Source organism: Theobroma cacao, chromosome 2 (genome assembly GCF_000208745.1).
Source record: "Theobroma cacao cultivar B97-61/B2 chromosome 2, Criollo_cocoa_genome_V2, whole genome shotgun sequence".
In the NCBI taxonomy this organism is placed as follows: domain Eukaryota; kingdom Viridiplantae; phylum Streptophyta; class Magnoliopsida; order Malvales; family Malvaceae; genus Theobroma; species Theobroma cacao.
In genome coordinates this window covers 33517835-33539666 of record NC_030851.1, presented here as the reverse complement: position 1 = coordinate 33539666, position 21832 = coordinate 33517835, and the positions used below count along the sequence as shown (strand labels likewise).

At 34.1% G+C, this 21832-nt stretch overlaps 2 protein-coding genes and 1 pseudogene across 6 annotated transcripts; 1 reads left to right on the top strand and 2 right to left on the bottom strand.

Moving 5' to 3' along the window:
• On the top strand, window positions 3633-8059 carry LOC18609601 (annotated as a pseudogene).
• LOC18609600 lies at window positions 7702-9976 on the bottom strand. Its single transcript, XM_018115635.1, has one exon. It carries the CDS (start codon window positions 9311-9313, stop codon window positions 8219-8221), a length of 1095 nt encoding a protein of 364 aa, XP_017971124.1. The 5' UTR covers window positions 9314-9976; the 3' UTR covers window positions 7702-8218.
• LOC18609599 (pentatricopeptide repeat-containing protein At1g13040, mitochondrial) lies at window positions 10062-15012 on the bottom strand. Of its 5 annotated transcripts, none has more exons than XM_018115634.1 (7): window positions 13264-15012; window positions 12453-12586; window positions 12127-12192; window positions 11923-12023; window positions 10914-11120; window positions 10700-10799; window positions 10062-10453 (listed from the first exon to the last, which is right to left on the bottom strand). In XM_018115634.1, the coding sequence occupies exon 1, from the start codon at window positions 14817-14819 to the stop codon at window positions 13269-13271; it is 1551 nt and encodes a 516-aa protein (XP_017971123.1). In that variant the 5' UTR covers window positions 14820-15012; the 3' UTR covers window positions 10062-10453; window positions 10700-10799; window positions 10914-11120; window positions 11923-12023; window positions 12127-12192; window positions 12453-12586; window positions 13264-13268. The 5 variants fall into 5 exon arrangements, with proteins under 5 accessions (XP_017971123.1, XP_017971122.1, XP_017971121.1 ...); XM_018115633.1 differs by having other exon boundaries at window positions 10700-10812; window positions 10914-11105; XM_018115632.1 differs by having other exon boundaries at window positions 10914-11105.

Here is a 21832-nt window from a genome sequence, read left to right as displayed (position 1 = left end):
CATTTTGAGATTGAGTTATATATTATTGAAAACATTTTTAGTTGCTTTTTTAATAGTGACAATACGATTTTGGTCTATAATTTCTTAATTCATCCCAAAGTCCATTTAATTCTATGGAGTAAGCATCCATTGACTTAGGACCCTCTAAGATGCTACAAAGGGAGAATCGCAATTACTAATCCTTACATCATCTAACCATGATAACCTCTTCTTCAATATTCTCCAAATGTGTGCAATAGAGTTCATATAAAACACAATGCAACCATTCGGAGGTGAAATCAATTCTGACAACCGTGCAACTATAAGATTGTTACATTAAGTTCATAATACAAACAAGTCATTCGTTGCACTAGATTCTATAATTGTCCGTCAAATCTTATTTCTAATCAACAATGCCAGCATGAATGATATGTTCCAAGCTATGCAATTGTTTGGTGTCAATTTGGGAATAATGACACCAATCCATGGTAATCAAAGTGGTGCAAAAAATAAGGTGAATGGGGGTCTTTAAGGAGACATAATAAGGTTGGTGAGCTCATGGGAATTGACATTGCAAGAAAATGAAATTAAATTAATCTTGATTTCAATTCTTGTTAATTGAGAAAGGATAACAAAAAATTTCAAAAAAAAAAACATAGTAAGAAGGCCCTAATCAAGGCTCTGACACTATGTTAAATTAAGAGGAAAAAGACAACTGATTTGGAAGGAAAAGAATCCGGTAAAATTGCTATATAGATTTCTTAACGAACTCATCAGTGAAAAGGTCTTTTATACCCTATTGGCACATTTGGTATAAGGCAATAGCTTATTCCCCCCTTGTTTCTTTAACTTTTTTATTCTTTTGTTTGGTTGCATTTTACTGTTGCGAATAGTTATTTCAAAAAATGGCTATTCCCCAACAACGGAGCTTAGCCATTCCCCTCTCTCCCCCCATTATTAGCCATTCCATGGCTGATGGAATAGGGCAAAAATATCATTAGATGAAAATATTCCTGTTTAATAGAAATAATTACAACACTAACACTTTAAAAAGTTTTTTTTTCTTGTTTACCTCCCACCCCTTCTTTCTCTAAGCAAGTTTGCAATCCCCCTCTTCCACAGCTACCGTTGTCCTCCATCATCGTCATCGCCAAGTTATCTGTCGCCAACCCTCGAAGAAATTGTAGCAATGTTGAAACGTCATTTTGGCGATGGTTGTGGCCAGATTTGGCTGTTGGAGCGTCGATCTGGCAGTATGAAGCGATAGATCGAGCGACCCCATTAGCCAAATTGGCCCTTTAACGGCCAGATCTGGCCACGGTTAATGCTAGATTGATGTTCCAATGGTCAAACCTAGTTGCGAACAACGTCAGATTAGCGCCCCAATGTTGCCGACGATTGCTCCGATGGTTGGCAACAGACGAGAAATGGAAGAAAAAGAAGAAAAATGAGGAAAAAAGAAAAAACAAATTAAAATAAAATTTATATTAATTAATAAATTATTGATGTTTAATAAAAACAAAAATTAAAAGATTAAAAAATGAAATATACAAATGGCGAAAAATTATTCAAATAATTGAAATAAAAAATTATATAACTAATTTAATATAAATTATTTAATAAATTATTAATGTTTAATGAAAATAGAAATTAAAAGATTAAGAAATGAAAAATACAAATAGAGAAAAATTATTCAAATAATTAAAATTAAAAATCATATAACTAATTTAATAATAAATTTAAAATATTTAAAATTTATATTAATAATTTAATAATAAATTATTAATGTTTAATGAAAATATAATTTATTTTTTTATGAAAATAAATTTTATTATAATAAAGGGTAGTTTTGTAATTTTATCATTTATTCCTTAATTATTCTAAAATTATTCCTACCAACCAAACATTAGAATAAGTCATAATATTAATTCTAACCATATTCCATTCTATAAACCAAACAACATAATAATAATAATAATTTTATTCTATTCTTTACTTATTTTTCACAAAATAACTGTTCTATTTCATTTCGCGAACCAAACGGCCATACTAGGAAAGAAAATAGAAAAAAATTTTGTTACAAAATTACCACTAACTACTTAACTAATTTTAATAACAACTAATTATTGACCCGCGTTATGCTGCTGGAGATATTAATTGATATATAATTTGAACATCATTTTGTTAGAAGATCATTTGGAATAATTAAATAATTTAAAAATATATTTCATTAATAAATTAAAGTAACAAAGTATTTTTTAACAACATTGTAGGAGAAATAACAATAATTGTAGATAATATAAAAGCACATTTCCATTATCTAGGTTTTCAGTAGCAATTTGAGTCCATTAATCAAAATAGAAAAATGGATTAGAGAATTTTCAATTTTTGTAACTTAATCCTCTTCTTCTTTTGCTATTTGATTTTTTTTTTTTTACTCTGAAACAACTAACTAATCCTAAGAAGATTTTAAAAAATAAAATCTAAAATCAGATTATTATTTCATTATTTCTATTTTCCTATTACTAATAAAATAATACATAATTAACCATAAAGAAAAAGACAAATACCAAATAAAGCGAAAAAAAATGTGCATAACTCTGTTGCACAGCTTTTGGAGCTAATAATTTTGTTCTTGCTGTATTGATGAAACGCCTTTGTTTTCGCATAAATAAAAACTCAGTCGCTCCTCCCCCTTTATCCCCTTCTCTCCCTCCCTCTACAATTTCATTGGAAAAACAAATCTCTATCTCTAAAGCAACTATTTCTGCCATGCAGAACTCCAAATCCGAAGAGCAACACAATTGAAAGGGAACAATGCAAATACCCTAACCGATTGAACCCAAGAAGTAGAAACAGAGAGAAGAATAAAGTAAAGAGACATGGGACGAGGAGACCAACAGCAGACCCCTTCAATAAAAAGGAAAATCCCAAAAAAAACCAATGTATTGAAGAATGGGAGAGTTGCCACAATCAACTACAGGAAACCCAAAAACCTGTGGATCCTAAAGGGAAGGGGAATCAAGGAGAAGACATAGGTAAAATCCAAAAACGCCCTCTAAACATAATAAAATTCGGAATAAGTGTTGCATGTGGAGCAGCTATGTAGCTAAGAATGAATATAGTTTAGATAACAATTAACTAACTAAGCATTGTTTAATAACAATTAAGCCATTAACAGAAGCCAGCACGTGAGGATCACGCGATCAGCTGCCTTTAATGACTTCTAACACAGATATCATTCTAGAAGGAGATGCATTAGGAGTTGTAAAGAAGCCGGAATGGACAAATCCAGACCTCTCTCCAATTGGTATTTACGTTAAGAAAGCAAAGGTGAAAGTGATACAATTCCATGTCTGCAAGATTGCTAGTATAAGCCTCATGGAAATGAAGCTGCTAAGCTAAGCATGGTTTGTATTTCTAAGAATATCTTCTTGGTTTTGTTGGACAGAGGAATGCCCTCACATAATTATGTCCGGTTTTAAAGTACATTCGCATATTTCCTAAATCCTAATTCCATCAACAGAGACACAAAAGGAACCAAAAGACTAACTCAACGGCGGTTAGAATCGCAACCATAGTTAACTGACCGTGGTCAAGAGAGGAACAATATAAACTAAACTAGTAAACGGTCCAGATTAACCCTCAGAACAAAATCCAATCACCCACGTGAGATTAAGCTCTATTTTCCTTTTTGTTTTTTTTTCCATCTTCCTGTGCAAAATTAAGAAACGCACGAATCGATCTCTTCACAAATTCGATAAAATCGGAAAAACAATTAGGGTTAGGGTCTCGATTGAGATGGAGATGGATTATTTTACGGAGTTTCCTCATACTCACATGGATCGCCGTCCCAGGAAGAGGCCTAGATTAGCTTGGGAATTCAACCAACCTCAGCAAAAGTTAGCATTTTTATTTTATTTTTTTCAAATTTTATGGACGGTTAATTTACTGTATGCGCTGTTAAGTTTCCTGCTAATTTGCTCTGATTCTTTACCTGAATTATGCGAGATTGTCTCAAAAATTGTGAATCGTTTATTTTGGGGAGGTAAAAGTTGTTTTTCTTTTCAATTGGTTTTCTCGGTAAATTGATGATCTTTTTCATTTAGCGTAGGGGAATTATGATTTTTTCCTCGATAAGTCTATGACAGAGAAGCATGTTGGAATTTTGTTGTTAATTTCTTGATGTTCTTAATTATACATTGTTAATATCTTTTTGTATCTCAATTATGATTAGTTTTGATTGCTTAAAATCTTATTTTCATTTGGGTATTGAAAATCCGTTATTTTGGGCGGCCAAAACATGTTGCTCATGTTGAGACATCAAAGCGGGAAATTTGATGGAAGGGGATGATAAGTTTTGGAGTTACTATTTATTTAGTGGAGTGTGAATGGAATGGCTGCGTGTAGGCTCAGTCAGGAATGCATAATGGGCAAGATGTTGGAAATGTGACGAGCTTTGGGCCTTCGAGGGCACTCCCGGATAATGCTAGTTTGTTTGAGAAGGGATTGGCTCAAAAAGTATCTCCCCCATGGCAAGATGATGACAAAGATGGACATTACATGTTTGCACTTGGAGAGAATTTAACTTCTCGCTGTAATTACATTTAATCACTTATTGAAGAGCTTTTTTTCTACATTTGTTTTGTCCCATTTGCTTACTTCGTGAAGGACTATAACAGGCTAGATGATATCCGAGAATATTGTAACATTATCTTTGTCTTTTTTGTTTTGCCACTTTCCTTGATTTTTACCACCTAAAGTTCATTTAGTTTTTAGATTGCATTGATTTTCAAGATCAATCTTATAAATGAAGTTTCACATTGACTTACAGTCCTAGTTTTACAAAAGTTAAAATCTCTTTTACTTTATTTATTCATAAAGTTTTGGATAGGCTGAAATCATGGGAAAAACAATTTTTCAACTGCCAATAATTCATTATTCTTGGTGGCCGAAATATATTTTACTAACTCTCTCCTTTCCACCTCCCTAAGTGAAGTTAACAAAAAAGAAGAAAGCAGAAAAAGTTCTCATCTTGATCATAGTACTCGCACAATCTATCTATTTTTTTTGCAGAAACCCAAATTTATCGTTACCCTTCTATCTCCCAATGTTCTAATAAGATTTATGTTAGTTGAGCTGGAATCTTGTATTCCCTTTACTCTTGATGCATCTACTATTTTATTTCTTCCCAAATTCAACCTTCCTTTACAGCTTATGGTTTTCTGCTCTTGTTTTTGCAGACAAGATCTACTGAAAAGTTGGTGAAGGTTAGTTTTTTAACTTCCTATCATATTCCATCATCTGACAGGCTCATGTTTTGTCAGCACATCCATTAATGTTAATCTTGTGTGGTTATTCATCCTTTTTATTCTACAGGCACCTTTGGTCAGGTTCTGGAGTGCTGGGACAGGGAAACTCAAGAAATGGTTGCTATAAAAGTTGTTCGAAGTATCAAGAAATACCAGGAAGTGGCAATGATGGAACTTGATGTGCTCCAGTTGCTTGGTAAATATGACAGAAATGGTGGCCAGTGAGTGTGATTTCTCATATAATTATCCCCCATAACCTCTTGGTTTAAATGTTACTTTTATTTCAGTGGTTAAATGGATTAAATCTTTGCAGTTGTGTTCAATTACGGAACTGGTTTGACTATCGCAATCATGTCTGCATTGTAAGTATACTATTAATTTACAATATGCTTCCCACATTATAAATGTTTTGAAAGTTAAGACTTGCATGTGGATTTAAATGGCCTCAACAGGTATTTGAGATGCTTGGACCAAGCTTGTATGATTTTCTTCGGAAAAATAATTATCGCCTCTTTTCGGTTGACCTTGTCCGGGAGCTTGGCAGACAACTATTGGAATGTGTAGCATGTGTGTAGACATTACTGCTGCCATTCTTCACTTTCTTTTTAAAGCTGGTGGCAACAGTTTACTTGAGTTGCATGGATCACTATTTTACCACTAGGGACTTAATGGCTCTTTCTATTTGTCTATTTTAATTTTTAACTTTTGTATTATATATTTTTATATTTATTTATATATAAATTTGCCCCTTGTAGCTTTATTAGTATTTAGGATAAACTCCACATACACTCCCTATTCAACTTTTTCCTTATAGCACCTTGTGTTTTTTTACCCAATTAGCTCCCTTTAGATTAGTATTGTTCTCAGAAGGGGTTAAAATTATCAAAATACCCTTAAGTGTGAACAAATTGGCAAACTTTTGACCCTATTTTGGTAAATTATGTGGTGAAATTAATGATGTAACCCCTTATGGGAACAAAACTTATCCACATGTGGTTAATTGGGAAAATATACAGGGTTTTATGTTGGAAAAATTGAAACCATAGGAGGTGTAAGTGGAGTTTACTCTAGTATTTAGTACTTTCTATGGAGACATTCATTTCTGTCTTAGTAAGATGCACAGTGCATAGGGTAAAGCTATACTTTTAAATAGTAATAATTGCTTATATCTGATGGTTATTTGCTTTTGCTTATTTATAACAATATCCAGTTATGCATGATTTGCTTCTCATCCATACTGACTTGAAGCCTGAGAATATGCTTCTTGTTTCCCCAGAATATGCAAAAATACCTGACTACAAGGTATATTCTGTAATCTTTCTAAATTAATTCTTGATTATTTTTTCTTTGTTGATCTTTTAGATGTTGCCAACATAATGTTCTTTGTTTGCAATCTACCCATTTCCATTGCCAGGGATGGCTGGTGTTGATATTTATCACTAATGATCTTCTTGTGTTTGTATTCTTTTCTTAATCTATTATAACAGTTTATGTCCTGTTCACCAATGGAGGGAACTTGCTACAAGAGGTTGCCAAAATCAAGTGCCATCAAGGTTATTGATTTTGGTAGTACTGTATACGAGCATCAAGATCGTAACTACATTGTCTCCACAAGGCACTATCGAGCACCTGAGGTTATTCTCGGTATGCTAATATTTTCCTTATCCTGTCCTCTTGTTATCCTTCTGTGAGCCATACTGAGCTTATTTCTCTTTTCAGGATTAGGATGGAGTTACCCATGTGACATATGGAGTGTTGGTTGTATCTTGGTGGAACTGTGCTCGGTATGTTTAATGTTATAAAGCATATTATTGCGAATTTCAGATGCTAGATGGTAAGAATGGCAGAAATATGTTTGTTTACAGGGAGAAGCTTTGTTTCAAACTCATGAGAACTTGGAGCACCTTGTCATGATGGAGAAGGTTTTGGGTCCATTGCCTCAGCACATGTTAAAATGAGTGGAGTATGTACTCTTTTGGAGTTTGTGTATTTATACTCTCAGTGTTGCAAAATCTTTTCTTATATTCTTGATTCTTTTTGTCAAGTCGGCATGCTGAGAAGTATGTCAAAAGGGGTAGACTGGATTGGCCAGAGGATGCTACCTCAAGGGAGAGCATTAAAGCTGTTTTGAAGTTGCCTTGTCTTCAGGTGTCTTGTTGACTTGCACGCCGTAATCAGAAATTCTTATGATGATTGTGATGAACTTGTATGTATGCTATCGTCATTCTGACTCAAATATATATTTTCTTCTGGCAGAATCTGGTGATGCAGCATGTAGATCACTCTGCATGGGATTTGATTGACCAATTGCAAGGTCTTCTTAAATTTGATCCTTGCAGTCGATTAACTGCTCATCAAGCCCTCAGGCATCCCTTCTTCACCAGAGATCATTGCCTGAGATTCTAAGGGGTTTTTTTTTTTTTGTGTATTTTCCTTCAACACTGGTTTGTCTATTTTGCTTGCTCAAATTGTGTGTATGTGGTCCAGGCTTAGGCAAGAGGGCTATGTGGTTGGTGATGAATTCTGCGTGACTCCTTTAATAGAGAAAAGGGCGGACCAGGATTCTTGGGTCTCTATAGTTTTTTGTTAGCTTTTTATTGGTTAATAGAGAAAAGGGCCGACCAGGATTCTTGGGTTTCTGTAGTTTTTTGTTGGAAAGGCATTCTCCCCTGATTCTTGTAGAAGATGTTCTGTCTTAAATTGTATGGGAGATGGAGAATGGAATTAAAAAAGAAATGTGGATGAGAGTAAGAAAAAGAGTTGACCAATGGCGTTGATTTCTTCTTGAATTTGCAAAATTGAGTATGATATATATGAAATTGAAGTGTTTTGTTTTCAAACAAGTGCAAAATCAATTTCTAATATTATTAATAAGTTTTGAAGCAAAACTAAAAGAAGAAAATAATTACAATGGAAATGATTCATCCTCACTGTTTGGTTCTGCATCTTTTGTCTCTTAAGACCCCGGTGGGAGGGCTGGACACCATGATGCTACAACGACCGTGCAACCAATACGAGTAACTCCAGACACTTCCGAAATTGGATCGCGTTCGAAACTCCCCCTTGATTGTAAAGATGACTCGGTTGTTCTGAATCTGCTTTTGAAGCAGCAGAGTTTCTTTCACTGAAAGCCTAACCTGACTGGTTACCATATGAATATTTGCAAACATGGACTGACCTCTTGCTGCTGAGAAAGGTTCGACGTATTGAGTAGCAATCCGTGTATTCTCGAAGTAAAGATCAAGGTACATGGAACTGAAATCCACGCGCACCTTCTTGTTTGGATTTGTGAAGTTTGCAAGCACGGTAAGATCAGCATTTAGCAGATAACCCATGTCGAGATAGGCTGCATTCAGGGTGACGCTAGTAACATCAAAACGTGGGCTACGTGGTCGAAAGACGAGATAGACTACCAGAACAATTAAGCCTCCTATTATTACGGCAAGCCAAAAAATTATACAGAAAGCTGCTGCAAACCATGTTACAGGTTTGGTTCGACGGACTCGCGGAAGAAAAAGGCTTGAGTGGGGGCGACGTTCATAGGGTTGCTGGCCCTCAGGTTTCGGTGTCATTGATCCTTGGGTGCTTTCACCCTGCGGCTGTAACAATGACGCACGAGAATGTTGGTCTTGAACCTGTGGTTGCTTCACCACTTCCTTACGCGTCCTGCTACGTTTCTGTTTTTTTGGGGCTGGACTTTGAACCCGTGCTCTTGGCGCCCACATTCCAAGTGGCTCGGGCTGTTGGCCCTGACGATGTTGCGGTTGGGGACGTTGGTCTTCATGATGTTGTGCCGGCGGAGACGGACCAAGTGGGCGGGGACCTTGGTCCTGAAGATGTCTCGGGTGCAGACGTTCGTCTTGAGGAGGTTGCATCTCCCGTGGACCACGCGGCGCTGGACGTTGGTCATGATCCCGTCGTGATCGCAACAAAGCATTAGGTAGATGATCACGTAGCTCTGGTGAGAGCTCTTCATCAGGACCAATAAAATGTGGGTTGGTTTCAACATGCTGCTGAGCCATTCTAGAATGAAGTTATGACCGGCAATGGAAGTTGGCCAAGGGAAATAAGAAGCATTTGATGCTAGGCAATTGCGAAAGAGGATGACTTCAAGGGAACTTCATGTAGGAGGATTCATGTCGAGGCAAAGAATCAAACATAAACCGAGTACGGGAGGCAAGTAATCTTTGGTGATGATTGCTTTTCTAAATGCTCCGTTAAGGTAGGGTCCCCTCGGCTAAGTATTCATTTCTATTGATTGTACCCCAAAATCAAATGATCCAGCACCCGAATTAGATTCTCGCTCCTTGGAACTATGCCAAAATGCCAGAATGTTGCTCTGATTCCAATGCCATAAATTAGTTTTTGGGCATGGCAACACCTTTTCTTTTTTTTTTTGAAAGTTACTAATGAATTCAGATAAGAGGAAACCAAACTGGTTTATCTCTAGTAACATGGCAACACTTTCAGGTCAGCTATCTTGGATCTTCGTGGTGACAGCTCCATTTTTGGAACATATAATCATCCTGCATAACCTTTTTTTTAACTCCTAATTCTTCCCAAAGAAAGGAGAAAACAACAAAGCCATCGTCCGAAACTCATAGTTACAGACCAACAATTAGCACTTCCCACATCTGGCGCCAGCAGCTCATTCTTTCATGTATCCCTTTCTTTTTCAAGGCATCTGCATTTTTTTTTTTTTTGCTGGTTTTTTAATATGACAACAAGTATTAATTTAAAGCATGAGCTAATAGCATGCACTCTTGAATGTGGCTGAATTCTTATAATTCTTCTTGAAGCTCAGCAGAGTGATATACAATGTCCTATTTAGATGGTAGAAATAGCAAAATAAATCAACTTCTTTTCTAGCAAAGAACAGTTGGCCTTCAGAGTACAGTACTCTTGTTATGACATGGTGTTGTAATTAGCAGTTGGTCTTAAAACTTGGAAGACAACGAGGACAGGCTGCAAGTTTACAAACCTCTCCAATATCTTTAGCTACATGACCCACTAAATTAGAAGATGCAACTTTGATTTATGAATTTTTCAAGATCATAATTATCTTCTGACTTTTGGATTGTCACACAGCACCTGACTGAAATTCAGGAATCTGAGGAAATTTTTAGTCCATTCCTTTAATTTTATTTGTCCTCCTTGGAGACCTGGACAAAAAAGGTGGCAACTTTAGCTTCAACAGAAGTCATTTGGTAATTTTGTGCTGAATTTATAACTTGTTAGCAGTTATTATATACTCTTCCAATCCATCAGAAAATTATACTGAACAGAAAAATGAATTAAAAATAGGCAGCCTTCCCAAACAGGTCAGATATTCCTCCACCCTCCCTCCTCTTCCTTTCCCTCTCGAAAGACCGACAAAAAATTGGAGGAAGCTAAATGTGAAGAGATACCTTATTTGGATTTCAGGCTCAATTTTAGCCTCCCATTTCAATTATTAAAAGTGGCACACCCTGGATGGATCTGAAAACTGTCCAAGGCCCAGTTGACATGCTGTAAGAGAAAACTATAAACATCATTAACAATTATTCATAACAAAAATGCAGGATGAATAGCATCTTATGAAAAATAAAATAGAAAATAACAGAAAAATCTTCATAATAATACCCCAGGGCTGAAGGGAATGATCAAAAGTAAGCGCATTTCAATGTATGTGTGATTCATAAAGTTTGGTTAATCTTCTCGGGTAAGGGGGAAATATCTGAAATCCCAGCATCACCTGATCACTGATCAGCTCTTCACACCTCATTTTACTCCCATTGCACTTATAGATATTACAGATATCACATTTGGTTTTTCCTGTATTACGACATGCTGCTCTATATTAGTTGTCATCAATGAGAGGGGAAAATGAAGTATGAAGACCTTTTTTAATCTATGGATTTATATTTGATGCACTGACAATGTATAGAAACTATACACTATCAGTGCATCAAATGCTGTCACCTAATTAATGAGGTAAAACTAAAAATATTTAAGGACTTAAAATTAAATATTAATAATTTTCCTTAAAAATACATAAATAATAAAAAAAACTTTTTTTCTCTTTCCTACTCCTGCACAACCATTCTTTTCTTCTCTTCGTTCAATCTCTCTCCAGCTCCATCATCTTCTTCTTCTCTTCTTCTTTTGGTAAAATTGTGCAACAATAGGATAACTAAAGATTTCAAGGTAATGTTTAGTTGTTGACCTTAGTGATATATTTTTAAGTGATCTATACATATGAATTCCTATTCTTTCAACAAAAACCCAAAATCTCCCTACCAAATTCCTCAATCTCTCTCTTAGAGTTTCAACAATTTCTCTCTCTCTTAGGGTCTCAGAAAGATACGGCGTTTTGGTTTGAGTTCCTATTCTTTCAACAAAAACCTGAAATCCCCCAAACAAATTCCTCAATCTCTTTCATAGGATTTCAGAAATTTCTCTCTCTCAGGGTTTCAAGAAAATTTTATTTTGGATGCTTGATGAAGAACAAGAAAAGAACTTACCATAAACCATGAAAAAGGATTATAATATGCTTTGATATGAAAAGGATATTTATACACATAATTACAAGATATGAGATGCAAGATATCATTCTTTTCCAGAAGAACAACAGTTAAGTTAAAGAACTTACCATAAAACATGAAGCCTGCTCCACTTATCCATTGCCCCCAAAACAAAACAACAATTGGTCAATGGATAGATTCACCAGTGAGACACAGATTCCAACTGAAACTAAAAAGATGCGAAAAAGGGGCAGGGGAGTATAACTATGTCAAATAAATTATCTGAATCATGAGGAGAAAATATTTATTAACTTCCGAGAGATGTAACATACAATTCTGAGCTCACAGCTTTAGAAAGCATCCAGTCCAATTTCAAGGATGGCATACCAGAGTTTCACCTACAATACACAAGCACACAGAAGGATATTGACTGGTATAAAGTAACACAAAGAGGAGAGTATCAAACAGAAAAATTTGTACTATGGCCATATTGGGCACTTATATTGATGCTACAACCATGCTCTTACACTTTCAATTTACTGAGACATCCATTATTTCCAAACAGCAATCTTCTTATTTGCCCATATAACCAGTAGAAAGTTGCCTGCTGGTCTATAATTCATCTACAAGTATATTCAAGAAAGAAAACAGCTCAAACCTGAGATTTATTTTTTCCGAAAGTCTACAGGGAAGGGCGAAACAGTAGGCAAGAATAGAGGACCAACAAGAGAGCTTTAACCAAACAATCCATCTACTTTTGTGGTGATTCAACAACAAAACCAAATAGTTCACCTGAAAATACACAATTTTATTGTTAAAAATGAGGCAAGATCAGTTGCTCAAGAAAATATAAAAGTGCAATGAAAATTGCAAAATTATCAACCTCACATTAAGACTCTGCCAACAGACACAAAATTCATTCTACAGATGCAATAACCATCATTAAGCTGCTCTTAAACAGATCACTTTAAGCAAACTTTCTAGCCAATATGCAAGCATGGGATTAATTGATGCACAGTACCATGCAATAGAACAAAACTTTGCAACATGGTGGCTTGTAATAATAATGCCACGTAATAACTTCTATTGTATGTCTAATACCACTACAACAGTTGTAACTAGATGTCAAATGAAAATGCTACATGCAATGCAAAATCAAAAGTTTTCAAGCTACATATTAAGTGCATTTTAGAGTGTCCAGTATCTAGTTTCTAAGCTTACAGAAGTGTTGCAAACAAAGCTATAGTAAAATTAGAATCTGCTAGGTGGATTTGCATGAATGATGGCATTGAGTTCTAGTACTGTCAAAAAATATATATCATTTACACCGCACACCGCTCTTAGAGCAAATCATCAAGTACTTTCCATAGGAACAAAAAGAGACAGTTGTCAAAAAGACACACATGGAAGGAAATAATAGAATTTGAAACTCAAAATACACTTTTCAAAAAAAAAATGCAAAAGACTACCGAGTTCATCCGGAGTCTACTGAATGGATAGCATTGATCAGTGTCTCAGAAACAGCTCCATCAAGAGTAAAACCCTTCTCCATCATCTGATCCCATACTTTGCAAGCCTTAGAGAGCTTCTTTTCCCGTATAAGCCCTCCAATTATCAATTTGAAAGTAACCTCATCTGGAGAGAATCCTCTAGTCTGCATTTCCTCGTAGAGATGTATGGCTTCACTTGCTCTGTTAGACTTGCAAAACCCATTTATGAGGGCATTGTATGAAACCACGTCAGGGTTAACTCCCTGCTTTATCATGTCATCAAAAACACTATGAGCCATCTCAACTTTACCATTTTTGCATAGGTGGTCAATAATTGCAGTATAAAAAATACAATCAGGCAACAGACCCATCCCTGACATTCGATCAAGAAGTGCTTTTGCTATATCAGAACTACCTTCGGTAAGACAAGCTTTTATAAGGGTCGTGAAGGTCACCACATCAGGTGCAATCCCCTTCCTACCCATTTCTTCAAACAGCTTGTAAGCCTTTCCGATATGACCACCCTTACAAAATGCTTTGATAATTGTATTATGAGAAACAGCATCAGCCAACCCATTTGCCTCCATCTTGTTCACCATCAACAATAATGCCTTATCTGGCCTATTAGCATTACAAAACCCTTTAATCATCTGGTTATAACCATAGACATCAGGTCCTATCCCACTCCTCTCCATCTTCTTCACCAACTTCGCCGCCTCCTCCAACATAAGCTCATTACAACAATAATTCAACAACACATTATATGTAACCAAATCTGGCTCACACCCGTTTTTCGTCATAAACAACTTTATTGCCTGTGCCTTATCAATCCTCCTAATTCTACAAAACCCACTAATCAGCGCATTATAAAGCAACGTACTAAACTCAATATCCCCACCCTTAATCACCTCAACAACAAGTTCATATGCCAAATCAACCTTCCCACCATCACACAAGCCAACAACAAGCGCACAACACGCCTTGTTATCAGGACGAAAACCTTTCCCTACCATTTCCCTCCAAAACCCAACAGCATTATCAAACTTCCCAGCTTTACACAACCCATCAATCATTATTGTATACGTTACAACATCTGGGTCTCTCCCTTTCTTAACCAAGCTATGGAAAACCTCTAAAGCTAACTCTATCTTTTTTTCTCTACACAAAAGATTCAAATAAATGTTAAAAGCCCAAATATCAGGAACATAATTCAATTTATCCATGTCATTCAAAAGAAGCTCAATAAAATTAAAGTTTTTGACAGGGCATAAAGCGGAGATAAAGCGAGAGTAAGTGAAGGGAGTTAGAGAGAAACCCTGAGGGAACATTTGGAAGTAGTAATATTCGGCTAAGTCGAAGCGGGAGTCGCGAAGCAGGACGCCGATGAAGCGGTTATAGTCAAGGCCGAAGACTCGGCAATCTGATTGGGTCATTTGGTCGAACATGCTGATGGCTTGGTTAATGAGGCCGTTTTTTACGAGTCTTGAGATGTGGGCACGGTATATTAGGCGGGGAGCGCCCAGAGCGTGATACATATCAGAGGCAAAGGCATATCAGATGGATTTGGAGGGATTGGGACCCGACCAGAATCTATGTGGGAGCATTAGAAAAAAAAAAAAAAGAAAGAAAGAGAGAGAGCAGGCGGGTTGGAGGGAAGGAGAGGGAAACGTTGGTGTTTATGGTTTTTTCGGCTACGGCTAGGCTAGGGAGGAGAGTGCTGCTGGTTCAGGTGTGGGAGGCCCAAAGATTATACCTATTGGGCTTGTTATTGTTTTTTGGATTGATTGATAGAAGGGATTTTTAGATTTAACCTATTGCTGCTTGTTACTGGGCTTCTGATTTCCAAACTAAGTTTTCAAATTTTTTTTTTTTATATATATAAGGGTGAAGATAAACTAGATCTTGAGTTATTTTAATTAAGATTTAAAAGTATAATCGACTTGCACTTGGTGCATGTATTTTTTATTCAAAAAATTAAATTTAAATTCTTAATTCTCTATATCAAAAAAAATTAAAAAAAAAAGAATAATTGAGTTGAAAATGTCAAACTAGGTCCATTAGGGACCTTAACTTGAATTTCATAATAATAATAATAATTTTAACTTGAAGTTAGAGGTGTTCATAAGTCGAGTTTGGTATAGTATTTAGACTCAAACTTGGTCTTGGACCAGCTCAATTCATTTATTTTGTTAATAAATATTATATTTTTATTAATTTTAATTTTAAACTATATTTAAAAATATTGAAATAATAATATTATTTTAATAATTAAACAAATCAGACAAAACAAGCTCAAATTTGGTTAAAAAAGACGTCTCAATAAATTTGGTTCGTACATGATATGGCTCAACCAGGAACACTTCTGCTTGAACTTGAATAAAATTCATTTTTCTTTTAAAGAAATTATTGATTTACTCCAATTTAACTCAATCAATTTTAATTATAATTATAATCAAATTAGATATAAGCATTTAACTGTTTAATCCGATAATTCTTGCGGTAGCTATTAATTGAAAGAATTGAATTTGAATTTTTTTTAGTATCTACAATTTAATAAAAAAGGAACTTGCAATTGATGACTTATTCAATTATATATATTCGTATTTTGTTCATAAAATAAAGTATAAAATTTAAAATTTGTGAAGCTCATGAAAAGCTCGCGGGCAACTTGATTGGAGCATAAAACAAGAAATCAATTTGTTTGACTAGTTTATTTGAATAAACTGATTGAGCCCAAGTATTCATAAATCACAAGTTGAAGTGTTGAACTTAAGAAACTCATGAATAGGTTTGACTCATTCACACCTTGAATATTAGAAAAAGAGAGCATTAATCATTTCTAAAAAGAGTAACCATAAAGTTTAATATCCAATTATATAAAATGTTCACTTTGCATTTTGATTAAAATTTGCATAAATAAGCCAGGAAATAGGTATAAATAGTAAGGTAAATATGTCAATTTTCGTAATTTTAAAAACAATAAAAACAGTGGCGGAGTAAGGTAATAACAGTAGTTACCCCTCAAATTTTTAATTTTTATTTTTTTATTATATATAATTTAAAATATATTTATACATAACATTATATAATTACCTTTTAATCAGCTTTCGTACAAAACTTTAAATTTACCACAAAATTAAAAGTTACTCAAAGATGTCGGCATGAAAGCTTCACCCACTTGCTGGAATGCTTACAAAAGAAAATTTCTTATATGATGGGTACTAAGATGAAAGTCACCTACACGTGTTTCCCCAATTATTTAGTCAATTAACCGACAGAAGTGTTCAAGCCATAATTTAAGAGCTGATGCTATATATCTCTTTCCCTTAAGCCCTTACCCGTATTGTCTCAATCCCGTCCTTTCCTTTCAAAATTGATCTCTTCCAAATTAAAAATAAAAATAAAGTTTTGGGAAAAAATTAAGACTAAATGGCACAATTGTGCTTAATGGTACTAATTAGAGTAGGGAATATTCGTCTTGTGCTGGCAGTCGACAAATCCTTTTGCATAAATATATTAATATATTTTATTTTGTTAAAAATCTCTTTCTATAGAATGACAACAGCAGTTTTTGTTGCTTGAATTTTAATTATTGTGTTATTAATTAATCATATAAACAGTATTGACTTAAAGTGTAACCTGATTAATCAGTTGTTAATATATAATTTTCTCTTGTCTCAAGTTCGAAAACCTTTATCTGGTAGGTAATAATTTTATGAACCAAACTTTGAGAACTTGTTCAAACTTCAAAGGTATTTGGGTTTTCAACAAATTGTTTCAAAATGATTTTCTCTTTTAAACTTTTACTTTCTAGTGCGTGGTTTGAACAAAAGCCTATGCTGCGAAATTAAGCACACCTTTGAAACAATTGGCAACATACCAAACTCACTCTTTCTTGTTTTATTTGGAAACATTATTCCAAAGTCCTTTAGTTATTTTCGAACGTGTGGGCATCAGCGAAGCAACGATAAACCAATATTTTATTGGTTTGGCAGTACTTCTTTGACCTTCTAGTTCTTATCCATTTGTTTATATTTTTTATATAATTAAATTTCTGGTGTAGCTTACCTTGACCGAGCTAAATAAACGACCACGTTTTTATAATTTAGACCATGTACCACATGCTCAAATGAGTTTGAATTGTGTACTATTTGAATTATATGTCCATCTCGTTTTTCGCCTATCATTGTATAGCAAATGAACCTACTTCCCCCTAACCACCACCTTCAACTTCTTTCCTTTTTTTCTTTCTCGTGTTATATTTCAGATGGAAAATAGCCCCACCCTGGCAAATTAATAAGCCTAGGTAGCCAATTCCCAATAGCTTGTATGTTATGTACGTTTAAGTAAAATAAAAAATGTTAAAAGTTTTTTGGTTGATTTTTTTTTGTCACGTTAATTTTGTTTGACGTGTCAGTTTTTTGTTTTTTATAAAGAAAATAGCAAAGTGTGAGCTCGACCTACTCCACCTTCAAAGCGAGAGGGTTGGCAAAGTGACCGAATAAAGCGTATCTTAGGCTAGATTAGATTCAACGATTTTCGTCTTGCACTACAAGAAAATAATTAAGTCTGGTGGAAAACTTCCGTCGATGATGCTCTCCACTTACCAACGGAATAGCAACACACTTTCAATAAAATAATTTTACATTTTTTAGAGGTATTTTCTAGTAATGTTTTTGACAAAAAAAAAACCTCTGTCAAAAAATTGTCGATAAGGATATAACTTCAAATTAAATAAATTGGTGTCAACATTTTTAATAAAAATTTCCATTGATATAATGGGTACTCATCAATATTTATCGATAAATTTTCAACCAAATATTCCACTAATAATGATCACAACAAGAAAAAAAACATATTTCGACAGAATCAATTTCGTCGAAACATATCCATTGATAATAATATATCTTTGTCAATAGATTTTCAATCAAATGAATTTTTGCTTTGCAAATATATGATTAATGAATTCCCAATAAAATTTTCTAACGTATGAACTAGGATTATCGACAAAAACTTGTCAATAATACTCTACATGTACCAATGTTGATGATTTGATGAAATATTCCGTCAACAATTCTAAGAAAAAATAAAAAAAAATGGTTTTCAATAGAAAATTTATAAAAAATAGTTTAGGGTTAAAATACATAACTTATTTCTCTTTCACGTTTCATATTAGCCCTACAACCCTAAAATCCAAGTCGCTCCCTACTCCCTCCGCTCCACTCCACTCCACTCATCCCTTCCTACGTCCCCTTTTCTTTTCGTTTTCCCTCTCGACGTTGGCGACTCCACCTTATCTCTTGCCACCATGGATCTTTCCCCTTATTCCTTCGACTTCTTATTTTCCATCTTGTTTTTCTCTACTTTTCTTCTTTCCACCCTCATCTGTTTTCACCTCTCCCCCTTTCTCCGTCTACACATCGCTCTGTCATGCTACATTTTCTCTCACCCAACAACTGTACACCCACGGGGGAAATTTTTCCTTAACCCCAACAAGGCATAGTCAGCTTGGGAAAGCTAGAGGTTGTCATAAAAAATATTCATTGACTATGCTTTGCTCTTTGTCACTAAAAATGTAGCTTATTATTTAGGGTTAGAGTTGAAATTGGACAATGTTAAGATTTGACACCTTTGTGTGTGTGTGTGTGTAAAAGGAAAATGTAGCTTTGTAAGGTTTTTGTGTTTGTTGGATTGTGGCTACCTATGCTGCTATTGTATGAGCATTGGAGCAATTGGATGGTGGTTCCCAACTGCGAAGGGCCACTACTAATTTGCGCTTTAAACAATTGAAAAATTTTAAAGGGAAATGGAGTTAAAATTGAATTTAGGACCAATGTGATAGAACTCTTTCTTCATTGAGGGGAAAGAGGTGGTTGGTTTGATATTTGGTTGTGTGGTTTAAAGTTAATTTATGCTAAATCATGCAAAATTCTTTTATTACATACACCTATTCAGAAGTTAATGTGAATGCATATTTTTGCTACCAAATCAATTAAAAACCTTGTCATTAACACAAATCAATTAATCAATTAATTGAATGAATAATTTAACAAATCAAATGATAGTAATTAGCACTTGAGCATTTAGCTCATTGGTTGGTGCATAATCCTCCTGTTTTAAGAGCTGGATTCGAATCCTCCCTCTCTCAATTATAAAAAAAAATAAAATGATAGTAATTAATCAATTCAAAATGTATTAGTAAATTTAGTAAAATTTAAAAGTATTTACATTAATTAAAATTTTATTAAATTAATTAAATAATTTAACTAATCAAATGAAAAAAGTTTTAGTAGTTAAGCAATAAACTAAGTTAGTAATATTATTTAATTTTAAAAATATTTAAATAAATTAAGGTGTTTAGTGAGGTAACTAAATAATTTACTTAATTAAGTGTTAGGGTGTTATAAGTAATTAAGGAATTAATTAAATTAGTAATATTAAATAATATTATTTTTATTTAAATTAATTAAGGGTTTAGGGAATTAATTACAAAATATAACTAATTCTGAAAAATCATGTATTAGTAATTAATCAATTCAAAATATATTAGTAAATTGAGTAAAATTTAAAAATATTTACATTAATTAAAGTTTTCTTAAATTAATTAAATAATTTAACTAATCAAATGAAAAAAAGTTTTAGTAGTTAAGCAATTAAATAATTCTAGTATGTAGTTGGATTTTATTTTCGATTGATGTTTGTGTTAATACTTGATAACGGACAACATCATATGTTTATTATAATATTTTTCTCAGCATGGAACGAGATAGGAGTTGGATGTATTCCCAAGTCAATTCAAGTGAATTTTTTAAGACATAATTTGTGAATGGTGTAGATGAATTTATTTCATTTGTGTTTAGTCAACCAAGATACATGACTAAGAATAAGATCAAATGTCCTTGCTTTTGGTGTAAAAATAGCAATTTATTGGTTGCTAATAACGTTTAGGAACACTTATTTCGTAAAAGGTTTACCAATGCGTACACAATATGGGATGCACATGGTGAATTGTTCCATGCTGGCTAATGATAGGAACATTTTATTGGTGAACAGAATTAAGTTGTTAATGAACTCAAAGTAGAAAATCCTTATGCTGAAATGATTATGGATGCTTTACAATAAGAGTTTCAATTAAATGATGAGACTTGAGATGAACTGGGCTTTCCTAAATATCCAAATTCGAATGCTGCAACCTTCCTTTCATTGTTAAATGATGCTGATGCAGCTTTGTGGGTTGGATGTGAAAAGCACACAAAACTATTAGCTATGTCACAATTATTGAATGTGAAGTTAGAATTTAACATGAGTGAGCATGCTTTAATCATCTGATGTAGCTAATGAAGGAGTTGTTGCCATCTGATGAAGCATTATCGACAAATTTTTATAAAATGAAGACACAATTAAAGGCACTTGAGCTCAGCTCTCAGAAAATTCATGCATGTAAGAATTATTGTGTGTTGTTTTATAACGAATATTCTGAGTTGTCTTATTGTTCATCTTGTGGTCATCCTTAGTATAAAACAGATAAATCAAGGGAAGGAAAGGAGAAAAAATTCTTTTGAAGATTTTACAATGCTTTCCACTAACACCGAGATTGCAAAAGTTATATATGTTAGTGAAAACTGCAAAACACATGACATGGCATGCCACACACCAATATTATGATGAAGTGATAAGGCATTCTGTTGATGGTGAGGTATGGCAACATTTTAATCGTACCCATCAATCTTTTGCCTTTGAGCCTAGCAACGTCAGACTGTATTTATGTTCAAATAGTTTTAGTCCATTTAGGCCGACAAAAAATTCATATTATGTTTGGCCTGTAATGGCCATTGTCTATAACTTACCTCTATGGATATGCACGAAGCAACTGTACATCTTTTTTAATATGATCATCTTAAGGAGGTTACAAGTCTTAAATAAAACATTGATGTGTTTTTTCGACTGTTGATAGATGAGTTAAAAGTTCTGTGGGATGAAAGGACTGTCTTGTACGATACCTTTACTTGCCAAAATTTTGTTTTAAGAGCAGCATGCCTATGGACCATTAATGACTTCCTTGCATATAGTATATTGTCCGGGTGGAGTACTCATGGACGTTAATCGTGTCCATATTGCATGGAAAATGAAAAGAGTTTCTTTTTGGAGTATGGGATGAAGGTTTATTTTTATTGTCATTAACAATTTTTGCTGATGGATCATCCTTTTTGTCGCCAAAGAGATAAATTTAAGAAATGTGTTAAATGAGACCTTTCAATTCTTCGATTATCCAATGCAGAGATCTTGGAACGATTGGACTCAATTGCAAATATCACGTGTGGGACAAAAATGGGCAACCAAAAGTTACCAGGTTTTGAATAAACCCATAATTGGACTAAGAAAAGGATATTTTGAAAATTACTATATTGGCAGACGAATCTCATTTGTCACAATTTGGAGTTGATGCATATTGAGTATAACGTATTTGAAAATATATCAACACAATGATGGATGTTCTAGTGAAGATAAAAAGCAATATCAAGGGTTGTCGTGATTTGGAGGTGTGTTA

Excerpts from the sequence above, each read along its gene's own strand:
- LOC18609600 (XM_018115635.1), bottom strand. The coding sequence starts at position 9,313 with ATGGCTCAGCAGCATGTTGAAACCAACCCACATTTTATTGGTCCTGAT.
- LOC18609599 (XM_018115634.1), bottom strand. The coding sequence starts at position 14,819 with ATGTATCACGCTCTGGGCGCTCCCCGCCTAATATACCGTGCCCACATC.